Source organism: Cavia porcellus, unplaced genomic scaffold (assembly GCF_034190915.1).
Source record: "Cavia porcellus strain 051 isolate PalLab524CR breed Dunkin Hartley unplaced genomic scaffold, mCavPor4.1 scaffold_20, whole genome shotgun sequence".
NCBI classification, from domain to species: domain Eukaryota; kingdom Metazoa; phylum Chordata; class Mammalia; order Rodentia; family Caviidae; genus Cavia; species Cavia porcellus.
The window spans coordinates 28,091,360-28,107,019 of NW_026947503.1; the positions used below are offsets into that span (position 1 = coordinate 28,091,360).

Sequence of the window (15,660 nt, forward strand, 5' to 3'; positions counted from 1 at the left end):
TTTCATCTTTTTAGCTATCACTCCAGACTAGTTTCTCTAAATATATGTAGTAGCACTTCTCAAACTGCTACATAGTTCTTCAGAAAATAATGAAATTTGCCAGATAGAACTTAGGTTATTGATTTGATTTTAGATTCCTGCCCTGTTTTATTATTTCTTCCTTATAGATACTTAAAAAAAATTTTCCCCTTATTGTGAGTCCTGTGGAAATAGAAACAAATTGCTCTTTATTCTTAAATTGAGAAGAAAATTACAAAGTAAAATCCTGTGAAATGTGAGTTAGGAAAAACATCCTTGCTTTCTAAAACGTGAGTTTTTCGGGTTGTGTTTTCATTTTGTGTAATCTCTAGGACCTCCCAATTTTCAAGGGCACTGGGGGGAGTATGCAGCGTTTATGTGATGTATGGATGTGTATACATATTCTCCCACATCTGTCCCTACGGACCTATTCTTTGTGAAATCCTAGACCTTATATGAATGCTTAGTTTGTGATTCATGGTGATCAGAGAACAGTTACATAATTTTTCTTAGGGTGTTTATTCAATGTGTGCTGTAAAAAAGAGATGGAAGTTATTTTTTGGTAACCCCACAGTCGCCTTTTTATTGGTGAATTTCTTTTCCTTTTACTGTGACCTGTAAATATCACTGCAGGCTCACTGCCAATTTTGTAAGCCGCTGCCTGCTTCAAAATGGAGGCAGGAAGGTATCCATTTTCATCAGGAGGATGACAGTGTTTCAGTCTTTGCAACCATCTGGAGAGAGGAACTTTTTACAGCAAAAGAAAATGAGGGTTAAAAAATATTTAACAGAAAAGGCGAGGGGGGAAACCAATTAAATTACACCTTATGAATTAGTACTTTTCTACTGTGCTGTCCTGTTTAAAGGAAATATAAACAAGAAAATACACTGGCTATTTTTACAGAGAATTACTTTCCCAAGTCTCATGAGTATTAGTAAACAAACATAAGTAAATTAGATTTTTGGCACACTTTTTAAGTTTATTGTACACACAAATATAATAACGCACTACAAAGGAGGAGCCTCCTCTTCCTGTGTACACACTGATTGTTGGTGGTCTTGTGAAGATACAGGCTTTTAATGGCTCTTTTCATGCATCTCTGCAAAAAGCTGACACTATGGGAATTTAATAGTCCAAGATATATTTATCGCTTTCTGTGGTCTAGATGATTCATCCTTCCCTTCTTTTCTCTGTCAGTCCCTTCCTTCCTCCCTTCAAAAGTGAAAATTGTGATTGAAAAGTAGTGTTTTTCCTGTCTTTTGGGAAAGGCTTGATGCATGGTTTTACCTTTTGCAGGCTTGTGGGTCATCTATGTTTACAAAAAGGAGGACTGCCTAGACTCAGGGCTACCCTAAGGGCATTCCACAGGATATTTACAGTTGGACGTGGTTTATAATATTCTTGTCTGTGACTAGAAAATACCTGGTTATTTACTGTTCACCCAAATATATCGAGCATTTCCTTTTTCTCCTGCTGTATTCTAAAAGAACAGTGTTTCTGGAGTTAGAGACTGGGACTGCATAGCAATACAAACTTAGCATTCTTATAAAATAATGGACATTGAGATGCGTCGGTCAACACAGAAAGCAGAATTCAGTTGGTTCTTTCTTCTCTCTCAGGTCTATGCTCCTTCAGCAAGCACTGCCGACTACAATAGGGACTCGCCAGGCTACCCCTCCTCAAAACCAGCAGCCAGCACTTTCCCTAGCTCCTTCTTCATGCAAGGTAAGGTGTTGCTTCATATGTAAGAATGTCTGTTGGGTCTTGAAATGTCATGTAGGAAGCCAAATCAACAGGGTAGTAGACAAGCATGGAGTATAGTGGAGGTCGTGTTCTTTTTAGGAACTGAATTCTTTAAAAGCTAATTCACTAATGAAAACTTTCTTAGAACTATTTAAATAGTAAGACCTTTTAAGCAATAGTAGAGATTACATTGATCTGCTTCACTTAAAACTGGTGCTACTGTTCTTCCACGGCTGACCTCTTAAGCATCTTTGTCATTCCCAAAACATTTTATGTTTAGAAATGTTTAAGTTGAGAGTATGTTTTAACCATCTTGGATTTAACCAACAGGGAACAAACTCTTCTTTAACCATAATGTAGGTGAAAATTTCAACCACTTACTAATTTGTTAGTAACAACAAGTATTCCATTGAATTGAACTAAAACAGTTAAAGTTTGGAATATTACATGGTGGAAACTCTGAACCATCATGCTAACTGATTTAGAGCAAAACAAAGAAAAAAATCTGTTGGGGGGACAGAATATATAAAATTATAGGTTGAGAAGATATATTTGGTTTTTTACTTGTCCAGTTTACTTAATGGAATATAGAATTTACAGTATCGCATTGTCCCTGGTAGCGTGGCTGCATTGTCTCTGGTAGCAAAGCTTTCTGGAAAAGTCTGAGGTAGTTGAAATGACAGCAGTTACTTCAACAATGGTTTGGGTAGAGGACACTCAGTGAAGGACTCCATCCCTGACATACCCACTATACTTATTTTTAAAATATGATAAACCTTTTGCAAAGTTCCCCTGTATGTAAATGCAGAGTTTACCAGGGACTTCTGTGTCCTGAACTTTAAACATTCATTATATCTGGGTGTGAAAACCTATGAAACTTTTTTCTCTGTGCCACTGGGAGAAGAGATATATCACAGGACAAGGAGGCAAAAGGCAGAAGTGAAACAGTCTGGTGGCTCACTGAGATGTCAGAGGACATACTAGAAACTCTTCTGATTAAAAGAGATTTATCTTCTTTTACTTCAGAGTGTTCACTATTTTTTAGGTTGCTAGTTTACATGTGGAATTCCATGGAAAGGAAGTCCATAAAATTGAATTGTGTAGATCCCGCAGGAATAGAGAGAATGTGTTCCACACCTAATGGAGTTTATGTTATCCTTTGTCTTTGTGAACTGTCCTGGGTGTAACTCCCAGAGGGATGTAGCAAAATAGTCACTTGGGTGTATCAGTGCCATTATAAAAAGGTTTAATTACCTCCTACAGTACACTGTTGCATACATCATCAGTTCTCTGCTTTTTGAGCAGTGGTAGAAATTGTCTGTACAGACACTCAAGGCTTCGACACTCAGAACAGATTTTCATTGAGAAAACTGACAGAATAGGTTGCTTCTATCTGCTTGGGAAAGCAGCTTTCTTGAACTATATACATTGCAGGGTTAGCCAGGTAGATTAAAATTGTAGGCATGCTTACATAGCAGACTACGCAAAATAACGGGAGCAAATTCATTTTTTCTGCATATGAGTACTCAAAAAGAGTAAAAAAAAAAAGAAAGAAATGAGTTGACATTTATGATGAGCACAATTAATTTGCACACGTCTAATTCTATTTTTTCAAAACAACATTATGCCAAGATCATAGGATGTGATAAATATTAATTTACTGTGAAAAGCATAATTTATGTAAAATATGTATTTTTGTAAGTCTGCATCAGATATTCTGTGTTAACAATCCTAAACGTATTGCCACCCTGTGCATCATGTCAGAATGTTTCAAGGGATTCATGTTCAGTGATGCAGAGTCTATATTTATTTGTCAAACATGCAGTTTATTTAAGATGTTAGTGCTCTTGAACTTTATACTTGACTTTAAACTTCTGTAATCTGAGGACTAAAGTACATTCAGTAAATAACTTTTCAAAAAGCTGTTTTCACCTGAGGAGCACAGGTACAACGGCATCATGATTGCTGTCTCATCTTGGCTTCCTTCAGTACAAAAGTACTTGGGACCCAGAGAATTTAAGGCTTGAAACGGAACAGTACTACAGTAAACGATATGCAGAGACGGGGGCACATTTTAAACTCAGATTGTGACTTGTTATGTTTCCCTTTAATTTTTACCTTAATCACAGACATGATTTTGCTTGCATAAGACTTAAAGAAATCTACCATTTATTCTTATCTGTTCTATAGCTAGTCCAGTTCTGAAATTCTAACTTCTAGATTTAAAAATTCATTAAAATAACCAAACCAAAATAATAAACAGCTGCATGAAGATACAATATCAAATTTAACTTCATATTTCCTAGATACCTGCAGGCTTTTTTTTGCTCCTCTCCCCATTTTTAAGTGCATATTGGTAATATAGATTAATGGGTTTTATTTTGGCAGATATATACATGTACATACCATACTTTAATCATTTCATGCTCTCAGCTTCAAAGGCATACTACCTGCTATACATTTAATACCCAGATGAGGGCCTGGTGTATATCAAAAACTCAATTTTTGTTCAACTAGTAAGTAAAGAAAAATAAATGAGTGAATTCTGCATTAGTACAGATCATATTTTGCTCCTCGGTTTGAGAAACAAAAAACAAATCATAGCAATCCCTAATAATGACCTCTAGGCTTTTCCCAGTAATGAAAACAGAATGAAAAGAAATGTAGGAATGCTTTAAATCTGGTGTCAACAAAACATTAACATGCTATTAAAAGCAACTTATATCCATTCCATGTAGCTTTAAAACCTCTTCCCAAGTCATAATTTCTTAAAAGCTAGAGATTATCAAATTTTTCTTATGGCATGTATGTACTTTTAAAAATGCTATTGAAAGTTTAAAATAACTTCATATCTGTAAACCTAAAAAAAAAAAAAAATAAACCTCTGTACTATTTACTTGAAAGCCCTCTTCTTTATATAACATAATTTCATCAGCAATTCAAGCTATTATGGATGGTACAAAAATGAAACCTAGCTTTTTAAATCTGAGTTCTTCTTCACATTTCATTGCTTATGTCTTTACATGCTTTCAAAACTTGTAAACGTGCCAAGTCTGTCTCTACTATTTTATTTTCACCTCAAAGTTTAGGAATAATTTAACATTTTATGTGGTTTTCATAAAAAAAAAGGGGGTCAGAAACTTCTAAATAATGTTTCCTTTGGCATTAGTTAGCTGACCTAACGAAATTCTGTATAGAAGCACACTCTGTTGTTGCTTTATGGTTGTATTTTTACTAAGAACACTAACTTTGTTCAGTGTCTTTGTTTGACAATATAGAACCACTTGGGGGAAAAATAATGATGACTGTCTTCTGATGTAATCAGCTTACCAACACAAAGATGAATACACAACAGGCGATCATTTTCAAGTATATGAAAAAACCCTATTCTATAAGGCAAGGCTGAATGCCTCAGAAAAGTCACAGTTTTCTTTGTCCTTTACAGATGGTCATCACAGCAGTGACCCTTGGAGCTCCTCCAGTGGAATGAATCAGCCTGGCTACGGAGGAATGTTGGGCAATTCTTCTCATATTCCACAGTCCAGCAGCTACTGTAGCCTGCATCCACATGAACGTTTGGTAAGGCTGACTTACACAGAAATGGGGATAACACGGCCAGTTTATGAAATCTCATCCTCGTCTTCCCAAGTGGATACATAAGCATCCTGCAGATAAATGTAAAAATAGCACACATCTCTTATTCCTACATTATATCGTTTCTGTAATCAAAGACACAGCAGAATCAGGTGACCTTTTAAAACTTCTACATCCTCTTTATCATCGTTCTTTTGTTCTCTGTGTTTCTTTCTTTATCATTATGTCATCTTCTCTTTGTACATAAACACACTGCATTTGGATTGCAGATCTCAGCTGTGGCATTCTTTCTCCTTTTTATGCACGATGGATCAGAGGCATAGTAGACTTTGAGAGTACTTATATGCATCACACATGAGCACTTCCGTGGCAGGTTTGACTGCTTGTGATTGAATGAAAGAATTTGCATTTCCATGTTACTACGAGTAGTACCAGTGTAGGCTGTCCATGTAGATCAGATTCCTGCTGCCCGTGTTTTAACTTTAACTCTGCACACTACAACCTGCCTCTGATACTCTGTTTTAAATAAAAACTGCTGGACTATAAAATGTTAAGTCTTTTACTACTACTATAAGGTTCCACTCTATTGACAATCTGTACCTGGTTATCCTTAGTTTATTTCTTTGTGTTGGAGGAAGCAGATCACGTGGCTTTCAAGATCCGTAAGCTACCATAGTTCAAAATCCACTTATGAATTTAAGGAAAGAATATAGATCTTGTGTTGCATTTGAGGTTCGAATCAGATAGGACTTAAATGAAATAATGTATATAGCATTAAAAAAAAAAAAAAACTATGGAAAAGGGCATGGCAGATCCAATGTCCATATAGGTATTTGTATCATTCTTCTTTATCTTGTAGTTTATCCTTATTTCTTCTCATACCCATATTTGTGATCTTTCTTTATTCTGACAAAGATAATGATACTGTCTGTGTCTTTCCTCTCTTTTGTTTAACCATTGTAGATACATAAAAAGGGTCATATGTCCTATTCTGATGATCAAAAAGACTACAGAAGATTTCTCATATCCTCAAATACATATTTAATTGGTCCAAACTAAATTAACAATTTAATGATAGTGACATTGAAAGGTCCGTTAGCCTATACATTCCTGAGAGGCAAATGGGACAGATACAACTGTATTTTATCCTTGTATTTTATCTCCCCAGTTTGAGTGTGTAAATCACAAACTATCTCAAATGATAGCACATTTTCAGTAAATATCAGATGATTCACTTTTAAATTTCTTCTTCTCCCACATCCTACTTAGCAGTATTAGAGTGAAAGTTTTACATTAGAATTTCTTTTGGCAAACATCATTTCTCTGCTGTCATTTTCTACTTTTTTAGGAACTTGTGATCAAAACTAGGGAAGTTTTAATGACAAATAAAAGGTTTTGGCACTATGCTAATGTATTTGAAATTCAGTCCTTTGAAGAGTTGTCCATTTTTATTTCTTATCATGTTCTAGAATATTGCATTAGATTTTTTTATTTTATCCTAATTAAGAAACTATGTTCAATGCATTACAAAATGCAGTTCCAAAATGAAAATCAATTGCATTCTTTTTAGAAAAAGTTTTAGTGCACAGTACAATATTAACAACCAGGAAAGTAATTTGGAAGGAGTTACCCAGTAGACTGCACAAGATGCCAGTTCTGTAATACCACGTTTATCACCAAAATTAAGGTTTTCGATCTTAAAATAATCAGGTAGCAGCAAATCTCAGAGGATATAGTTTTTGTTTAAAGGGTAAATGAATAAGGTGTCTGGTGACGTATCCTAAAGAGTTTTCCCACTGAGAGTACAACTACTGAATTATTACCTCTAGTTATTGTGATTTCAGAATTTAACCATAAGAAAATCTCTCACTGGAGTGACTCAAAAGAACCAGACATTGATTGAAAATAATTTGAATACACATCAGCAGTCAGTGTCTTTTCACTTGGAAATAATGGTAATGCCTTACAAATGTAGTCTGTAGCATTTGGTTAGTCCCCTGCCAAGAAAAGAGGGCATTTAGGAAAAAGAAGAGAGCCGGGATATAATACCGTTCAGTGGCGCAGCCCCTGCCTGCAAACGTGAGGTCCTGACTTCCATTCGCAGTACAGAGAAAGAGAAAGACAGAGAAAGTGACAGAGACAGAGACAGAGAGAGCGCTTTCCCTGAATTTATTTTGGATATGATTTGAACACATGAGTATCATCTCTACAGGTAAAGCATTTTACAAACATTATTGCCTTCATCACTTTATGCCATATTACAATAGAATGTGTAATTATAATGCTTAAAATCCACATATTTCAGTAATAACTATCAAGTCACCAATTTTGTCTTAACTCTCCTTTACAGTTTCAGCCTCTACAAGAGAATCCCACAACTAATCACTGCTTGTTGCTGATACGTACACAAAATCACCCAGATGAATGAAGTTTGTGGTTAAGCTTTGCAGTGGGCCATTGTAGGAGATTTAGGTTTGGAATGACTTGCAGTGCTTCTAAAAATAGGATAGAGCCCTCATTGTCTGGCATGATTTAGGCATGGTCTTTGCTCTACAGAGCGAAGTATTCCTGAGAGTCTGACATTTTAGTATAAAGGAAGTTCTGTTGTCTTTTATCTTTGTAACATAAACCTTTACCCCAGTACTTTTTAGCTGGGGCTAATTCTGCCCCTCAGGGAATGTGTGGCAATGTCTGGAGGCGTTTTTGGTCCTTAGATGCTACCATAGTCCAGTGGGTAGGGACGCTGATAAACATATTGTGAACACAGGAGAACCTCTGGCAAAGAAGTGTAGCACAAAAGATCAATAGTGTCAAGGCTATGAAACCTTACCCTAGCCCTAAACGTGATTTGTTACTAGTTATATGCTATTGATTATTACATTTTGCTACTCTTTGAATTATCCAGTGCATTGAGTGATAGAAAACATCACCAAAGCCAGTTTCTACCATTTGTTCCATCCACGTCTCTAAATATATTAAGTAACAGAAGTAAAAATAAACAAGCCCTGGGCATGGAAAACCACTCATTTTATCTCACTCCCTTAAGCAGGACAGACAGTAATAGGTGGAGGAAGAGACCAAGACTACCTCTTTGAACTGATCCCTAAATCCTCTGAGAAAGACATTATTCACTCATGTTCTCTGTAGTGTATGCTTACATCTCTGAGTGATGGTAGTTTTCAAGGTACTTCTCATTGAAAAGTAATCTAGTTATAAATCTCAATTTCTTTCAGCATCTAATTTTCAATGAGTCTCTAAAAATAACTGATTTAACATGGATTGTATTAGTTTCCCCATTAAAATCTATGAGGGTTAATTTTTATTTCTATTTTCTGCACTTAATGTTAACTGTTTGTGTGTCAAACCCCTAATTACTTCCAATAAAATTTAAAGTGCCCAAAGAGTCTCACTGACAGGACTATCTTTTCCTGCCTTACTTTCTTATTGTTAGTACTTATTTAAATGTGTTGGATGATTCTTTTCCTCTTTTTAAAAATTTCTTGCATACTTTGGACTGATTTCTAATTTGTTTTCCAAAAGCTCAGAAAAGAATAGGGCTATGTGGAAGTGAAGTAATGCCACCATCTTATTTTGTTTTATTTTTATTTTCCTACATTCCATTTTCTTTCTCTCTTTATTATATTGCTTAGCTCTATCCCTGGTCTTCTAAGTTTGGTGTCGCGTGGCCCTGCCAGTCTTTCTGATTAGCTGCAGGAGAGGCCCACACTATTGTTCTCCAGCAAAAATAACACGGACTACTTGGGGAATTCAGTTGACAAGTTGAAATGATTTTTAAAAATAGCCAAAAGAATTTTTTGGTCCAGAAAAAAGGTCCATGAAATCTAAATTTTGAAAGGCATTTTCATGAAGTTGGCAAGTTTATGCATATCACACCTACTTTTTCAATAGTCTTTTAAATTGGATTCTTCTTTGTGAGTGGAGGTAAATATTTTCAAAGGCCACCATATGACACTGGAATATGGATTCATTTCCCAGATGATGTATTGCAATCCGTTTCCTAAACCCTAACTAATGTACTGTTCATTGAGCACCAAGTGTTAGTATGAGTTTAATACTTAGCCACAAGTTGTGATATGCAGAGATGTGAGCATCATTCTCTGCCCTTAAAGTGCTTATAGTCTAGGTGGAAATAAATTTGAAGGAGCCAGCAAAGGAAGGCAGTGCACCTGAGCATTAAATGTCCCATGACAGAATGCCAGCACATTAGGGATGCAAAGCAGGACTCATGGAGATGTTGGAAGAAGTATGCAAATCCTCCAGAATGGGGAAGAACTCAGCATGGTTCTCACAAAATTATTGGGGAAACACCGAAGTACCACTTCTACTGCTAGTGAACAGAAGCTTGGGTCTTAAGTACCCTTGAATATAGGTACCATATTCAGTCTCTTAATTTTAAATTAAACAGTTTTAATGGTATTTCCAGTAATCATGTGATGATCATATCTCATTAATGTATTACAGATGAGGGAAAACTTTATTTTAAAGAGTTTTCTCTTATGTATCTGCAACACATTCAAATGCTATGAGAACCATTTTTAAGCTGTTTTATCTTGAAAGAGAAAATAGGTGGATGTTTCTTTAGTAGTCTGTTCACTTTCATATAGCAGTGAATTTGCCACCTCATGAGCTCTGTTGTCTGCCCCAAGAAAAGTAGCTTAATTGGGCAAGTAATATGGTAACCAAACTCAAAGCCAAGTCTTAAACCAAATGATTCTATAAAGACGTTCTTTTTTCCATAGTCAGCTATATGGAGACAACATGTCCATAAAGAGCTCAAATCAAATAAGTTATGCTCAGTTCCTTTTCGGTTCAATTTTAATTCAATATATCCACAATTTAAGGTTTTATGTATTTATGCTTTAGATTAGAGAAAAATTTAATCATTCGTTCTTTGTACACTTTTTTATGTACCATTTTCTTCTTGCTGCTAAGATTCATAAAGATGGTCCAGCTTGCTAGGTAGCAGCCATGAGACACATTATTTTTTGCCCCACTTACTATCCAGTAGGTCAGGATGAACTGCAGTGCAAATCATGTGGCTCTGAAGGTTGTTTGTTCATTATATACTGTAATCTTTTCCTTTTGATCAATAGGCTATCATAAAAAGTAATGGTAAAGATGGCCTTTTATGTTACTGAAATCTTGGAGGTGTGTTTAAGCAGTAATTTATAGATTACAGATTGTGTTCATTTCTCAGTATCATGTGCCACCATTATATCCCTCTACATTTGATGCAGACCCAAACTATACACCTATGTATTTTAATATTTGAAAAATGAAAGCTGTCAGGTCTAAGCAAGGTGCATTCTTTGCTATTTCAAAATTGTAAAAGCTATCTCCATTGCAAAATGGAAAGTACTAGAAGAACTATTAGGAAACTAATACACTAAAACTTGGGTGATTGAACATACTCTCCTTTTGCTGCCTTTTTCTCTAGAGCTACCCATCACACTCCTCAGCAGACATCAATTCCAGTCTTCCTCCGATGTCCACTTTCCATCGTAGTGGCACAAACCACTACAGCACCTCCTCCTGTACGCCTCCAGCCAACGGGACAGACAGTATAATGGGTGAGTGACAGACATGCCAGTTCTAATGTTGACAGTCCCCGTCAGGGCCTGATAGTACAGAATCGCTCTTTTTTTTTTTAAATCTTTCTATAACCGGAAAACAACTGGGCAATATTTGTCATTTACCAGAATGAACAAACAAATGAGCCAAACAGAAATAATCACTGGATTGACCATAATCACTTTTTTGGTTGCAAGAAACTGCTATTTGAGTACTTTGTCCATTATGAGTCATTAAATTAAACAGGATTTAAATAGACCAAAGCTCCCCTTTGCGTCTTATAGTCTCAAACAGTGAGCAAAGTGAATTTTTTATTAGACCAATCATTATAGACTAACGAGACAGAGGGCAGAGTAGCTCTTTTTTTTTTTTTTTTTTTTTTTTTTTTTTTTTTTTTTTGTCTTTTTCCTTTTTATCGGTACCAGGGATCAAACTCACGACTGCCTGCTTGCAAGGCAGGCGCTTATGCCGCTGAGCTAAATCCCCAGCCCCAATAGCTCTTAATATGGTTATTAACCACTTGCCAAATACCAGCCACTCTGCTATAACATGCCACTGTCTTAGGAAGACTAGTTTATGTGAAATTGTCATGTCACTATTAATAGCTAGATGAGCTTGATCTCCTGAAAAATGCCACTATGGAGCCCTTCTGAGAAAGAGTGTTTCTGATCACTTAGGAGCAAGGAGATAGCGAGGCGTCCATGGGCCTAAAATGTCTACTGCTCTCTTTGAAGTAATTTATTGTGTTAAGACCGAAGAACATTGTCAATGCTACCAATGAACTGACCTGCAGTCTCCTCATTTTCTGTAATGTCCATTAGTAGCCTCTCTCCTTAAGGAAGATGATTCCCATCTGAAATGCCCTCCTCAAGGAGCACCTAGTCAGCATGTCCCGCTTCACCCAGGGAACAGTGTAGGTGACAGAGGCGCAGCTGCCCACTTCTGACTCTGCCTTGACAGTCTTGTCTTTCAAACGGCAGCACGCCTAGATGCTCCCGGACCTTTCTAGAGCCCCAGATTTCATCATTCACCACCCACTCCACATCCACACTTTGCTTGGCCTTAAGACAACTCCCAGAGGGTCACCGATAAGAATACTTGGTGTATATTTTTGAGAGAACATCTTGTGACAGAGTAATGCTGCTGTTTATTTCTTAGTCCTTGGCAGTTCTGTTTTCTTTAGATAGTCTATAGAACTTTGGCAAGTAGTGTGAATCACTTATGTGGGAGAGTTTTTGATGAAGGAGATGTGTTTTGAAATGTTGCAAATATAATTTCTGCCTAAATAATACCCACTCTGCTTATTTGGTAATTTATTTCACACTTGAAATGAGCCATCTCACAGCCCTCCGCTATCATGTCTCACTGAGAAACGAATTTAGGAAAGAGTTTCCGTTTCTGTAACTTTTCATAATAAAGTGTCTACAAGTGTGTTACACCAGTTTGACCTTGGAGAGCTATAGACAGAGGTGACCTGGGGAAGTTTGGGTAGCTATCAGTGCAGTTTTGGCAGATTTTTAAAACAAGAAGAAAGAAAGAAAAGTGCAGAACTGAAAGATTGAGAAGAGCATATTTCACTTCGTTGTGGTTTGACAAATGGAAAGTCCCTTTCGGCAGTCATGAGGTTTGGTTACAAAGAAGGATGACCGGTCATTCATCCTATTACATGACTGGTTTCTTGTCTGCTTGTGGTTAACTCATTTTGTTTTTCAGAAATATTTGAAGGTGGAAGAGACCCTTGAGTTGAGGAAAACATGCATTGGTACTTTTGAAAAAAAGTTTTATAGGTTGATTTGCAAAATAGCCTTTCTGGGAGAGAGGCCATAGGATGTGGAAAAGAAGAATATTATGGGATGGTATAAAGCATCATACATGAGCTGTAGATAGCTCAGTCCCAAGTCTCAGTGAGGGTAAGATTTGCTTGGTTTCAACTGTCTGCCTAATCAGTAGTTTGTGGATTAGTAAGACAGTCTACCCAGTGAGGGTGGTGGGTGACTTTTGCTAAGGGTTCAGCTATGTGCTAAAGATGGATTTAACTTTCTGTAGACTATACAGTGCTGTTTAAGGATGTAGACAGTAATTAGAGTGCTAATTTAAAAAGAGAAGTACAAGATTTCTGGAACTCGGAGAAGGACTTTTAAAGGAATTTCTTATATAAACTATCTTCCAATGAGAGTGTCAGAATCCATTAGCAAAATGTGAAAAAGTCTTTCAGGAAGTAGTTAGGTGGATATGCAAATTCATCTTCTTGGTAGAACAGGACCTTATTTATTTGCATAAATAGTATAGAAATTAGTTTAAGGTTACTTTAAGGGAGAGCATTCTAGAACATTGAGTATTTTCGCTAAAATAGTATGTTCTTCAATTCCTTATGTACAAATGTAGAGGACAATCCTAAACATCATGATAAGTCTCAGTGTTGCACAAAGTCTTTTGCTTCATGTTTCTTCTCGCATACATTCTCTTGGGCTCTGGTTTGGTTTTCAGAGTGTGGTGGAAGCATGTCTATATAACAAGAAGAGAAGCTTTCTCTTCTGATGTTAGAGATACTTCCCTAACAAACAGTATGAATTAATAGGATACATCTGTAGACTTTTGAAAGTATTTGGCATATACTCACTCATTCTAAGACACAGGAAATAAAGAAATATTACGTTGCCTGTATCTCAAAGAACAAACAGAGCTAATTAAATAATTGGTAAATAGGGAACACATAGCCTGACACATGTTTAAAATTACACACATGATTCTGTAGAAAATAACTGTAAGCAATACTAATGCTGTAAGAATGGGGTTCAGGCACTAACACATGGACATCATATTTTTTTGTTTTTTCTTGATGGGAAGTTGCAAAGTGGTACAGTCTTTTCATACACAACCTGATGCCTTAGAAGGTAGCTCTTTCAGGTCAGACCACTGCTGTAAGTCTCAGCTGCCTCTGATAATAGGTCTTCTTGTTGGTTAGCAGTAAAAACAATGCAGTGACCTGAAGTTAAAATGGCAAGTGGCTGTGGGAAGAGATGCGGTCTCTAGGACCATCAGGAGGAACCCTCTCTGAATGCTTTCTCCCTGGCTTCTTCTCTGTCTGCTGTACCTCAGAGACAGAAAGTGCTCGCTGAGGTTTAGAATGGCTTAATATTTGTTTTGCTTAGAAAAGTGACCATTTTACTTGCTTTGTTTCTCCCTTTTTAATTCCCAATATCTTTTATTTTTTAGAAACCCTCAAGCAGGATAATACTTAGATTACATTAATGATGAGATTTTTTTTTTAAAAAAAAAAGACAGTCATTTTGCATTCTCAGGAAAATTACAGAGTGAAATATTTCGTGACGTATCATCCATTCCTCTTCTCTCAAGCTTCACTAGCAACCTCTGCAGATTACAGTCACCATTTCCAAACTGGAATCCGAGTCTTTTAAACACCCCAGAATTGCATGAAGGTAATAGGAGAAAAATAAGAACTACAGCAGTCAACTGGTCTAGTGGCTGGTGAAAGAGAGAAGCAGTCAGAAATCTTTAGGAGTATCAACAGTACCAGAGCCCTTCAGTTGAATTCCAGAATCACTTTCTGTGTTAGGTTCCTGGTATTTCTCAAAAGCAGTGCAGTCCAGTGCCTCAGACTGTGAGGGTATGTATAAAGCAGGAAGAGCAGTGAATTATTAGATTTCAGCCAGAGAGAACTATCTACAGGATAGTAGCCATGCACATTTTTTTCCATCCTCATGTTCCCTTCCTGCCTGCAGTAATACAGGCTAGGAGCCCCAACTGATCAGGAGTGAGATGACGTTTGTCCAGGACAGTCTAATATACTACTCAAGGCTGAGATCCTGTGACTCTCTCCAGCTCCTAGCTGGAACTGACATCTGTGTACATTCACAGAGTATAGCCCTTGTGGTTGGGACTGTCCACTCCTTTCTCCTCAGAGGAATCAGGCATGTAACTAACATAATGGTTATAAGTGTTCCTGTGTTATTAATCTTAAACTGGGCTGCTTTATAATGCATAGTGTTTCCCATGGTTTTAAACCTCAAACCAAAGTAGTGCTGAACAGAATATCAAGATTGATTTAATAACCATATGCTAAAGATTACTCCAGAATAATCTGCTTCAGGAATTAATCTGGCTTATAACTTTCACTTTTAATGACATGTTTTGATGACATGATGCATTTGTGGATGCAGCTTTCTAGTAGAAACATTTTGTCCCTTTTCCCTTGAGGACTTGGTTTCACTGTAATTTTATTATTAGAGTAGTCACATAATATTCACTGTGTATTTTACAAGGATCTTGAGCAGTCAAATACAGTTGTGTGTTGAGCAGGCACAAGAACATAAGTTTATCCACCAGTTTCAGGGCTCCACAGTTGCAAAGACCACCAATAGAGAACAATAAATGAGTTTAAATCTTTACCACTCTGGGCACATGTCGTCACAAGGCCCAACTTTCCCCTGAATTACTTGAGATCCCTCCTGCTAAGTATTAGTACTTTGAAGCCTGTGTTTGAGCTTTTTCTCTGAAATTGTTGTCTATGAGAGTATTGGAAACATTCCCTTTTCGTGTCATCTTTGTAGACAAACTCTTGGCATTGTGAGGCTGTTTCTAGTAGTTTAATAGCATGAGGTCGTAAAGGCACAGTTCAGAAAAACCTGTTATAGCATTTGTTCTCTTTTAGGCCAGCACTATGAATTGTACTTTGTATCCCTTTGATGTCC

The 15,660-nt window shown here is 36.7% G+C and overlaps 1 protein-coding gene across 19 annotated transcripts in view; it reads left to right on the top strand.

Moving 5' to 3' along the window:
• The window catches only part of Tcf4 (transcription factor 4), a 331,213-nt gene that overhangs the window by 276,440 nt on the left and 39,113 nt on the right, over window positions 1-15,660 (top strand). For all 19 annotated transcript variants that reach the window (XM_063231576.1, XM_063231579.1, XM_063231575.1 and 16 more), the window contains 3 exons: window positions 1,639-1,744; window positions 5,208-5,341; window positions 10,815-10,947. In XM_063231576.1, the coding sequence (XP_063087646.1) occupies window positions 1,639-1,744; window positions 5,208-5,341; window positions 10,815-10,947 (373 nt within the window). The remainder of the gene's footprint in view (window positions 1-1,638; window positions 1,745-5,207; window positions 5,342-10,814; window positions 10,948-15,660) is intronic.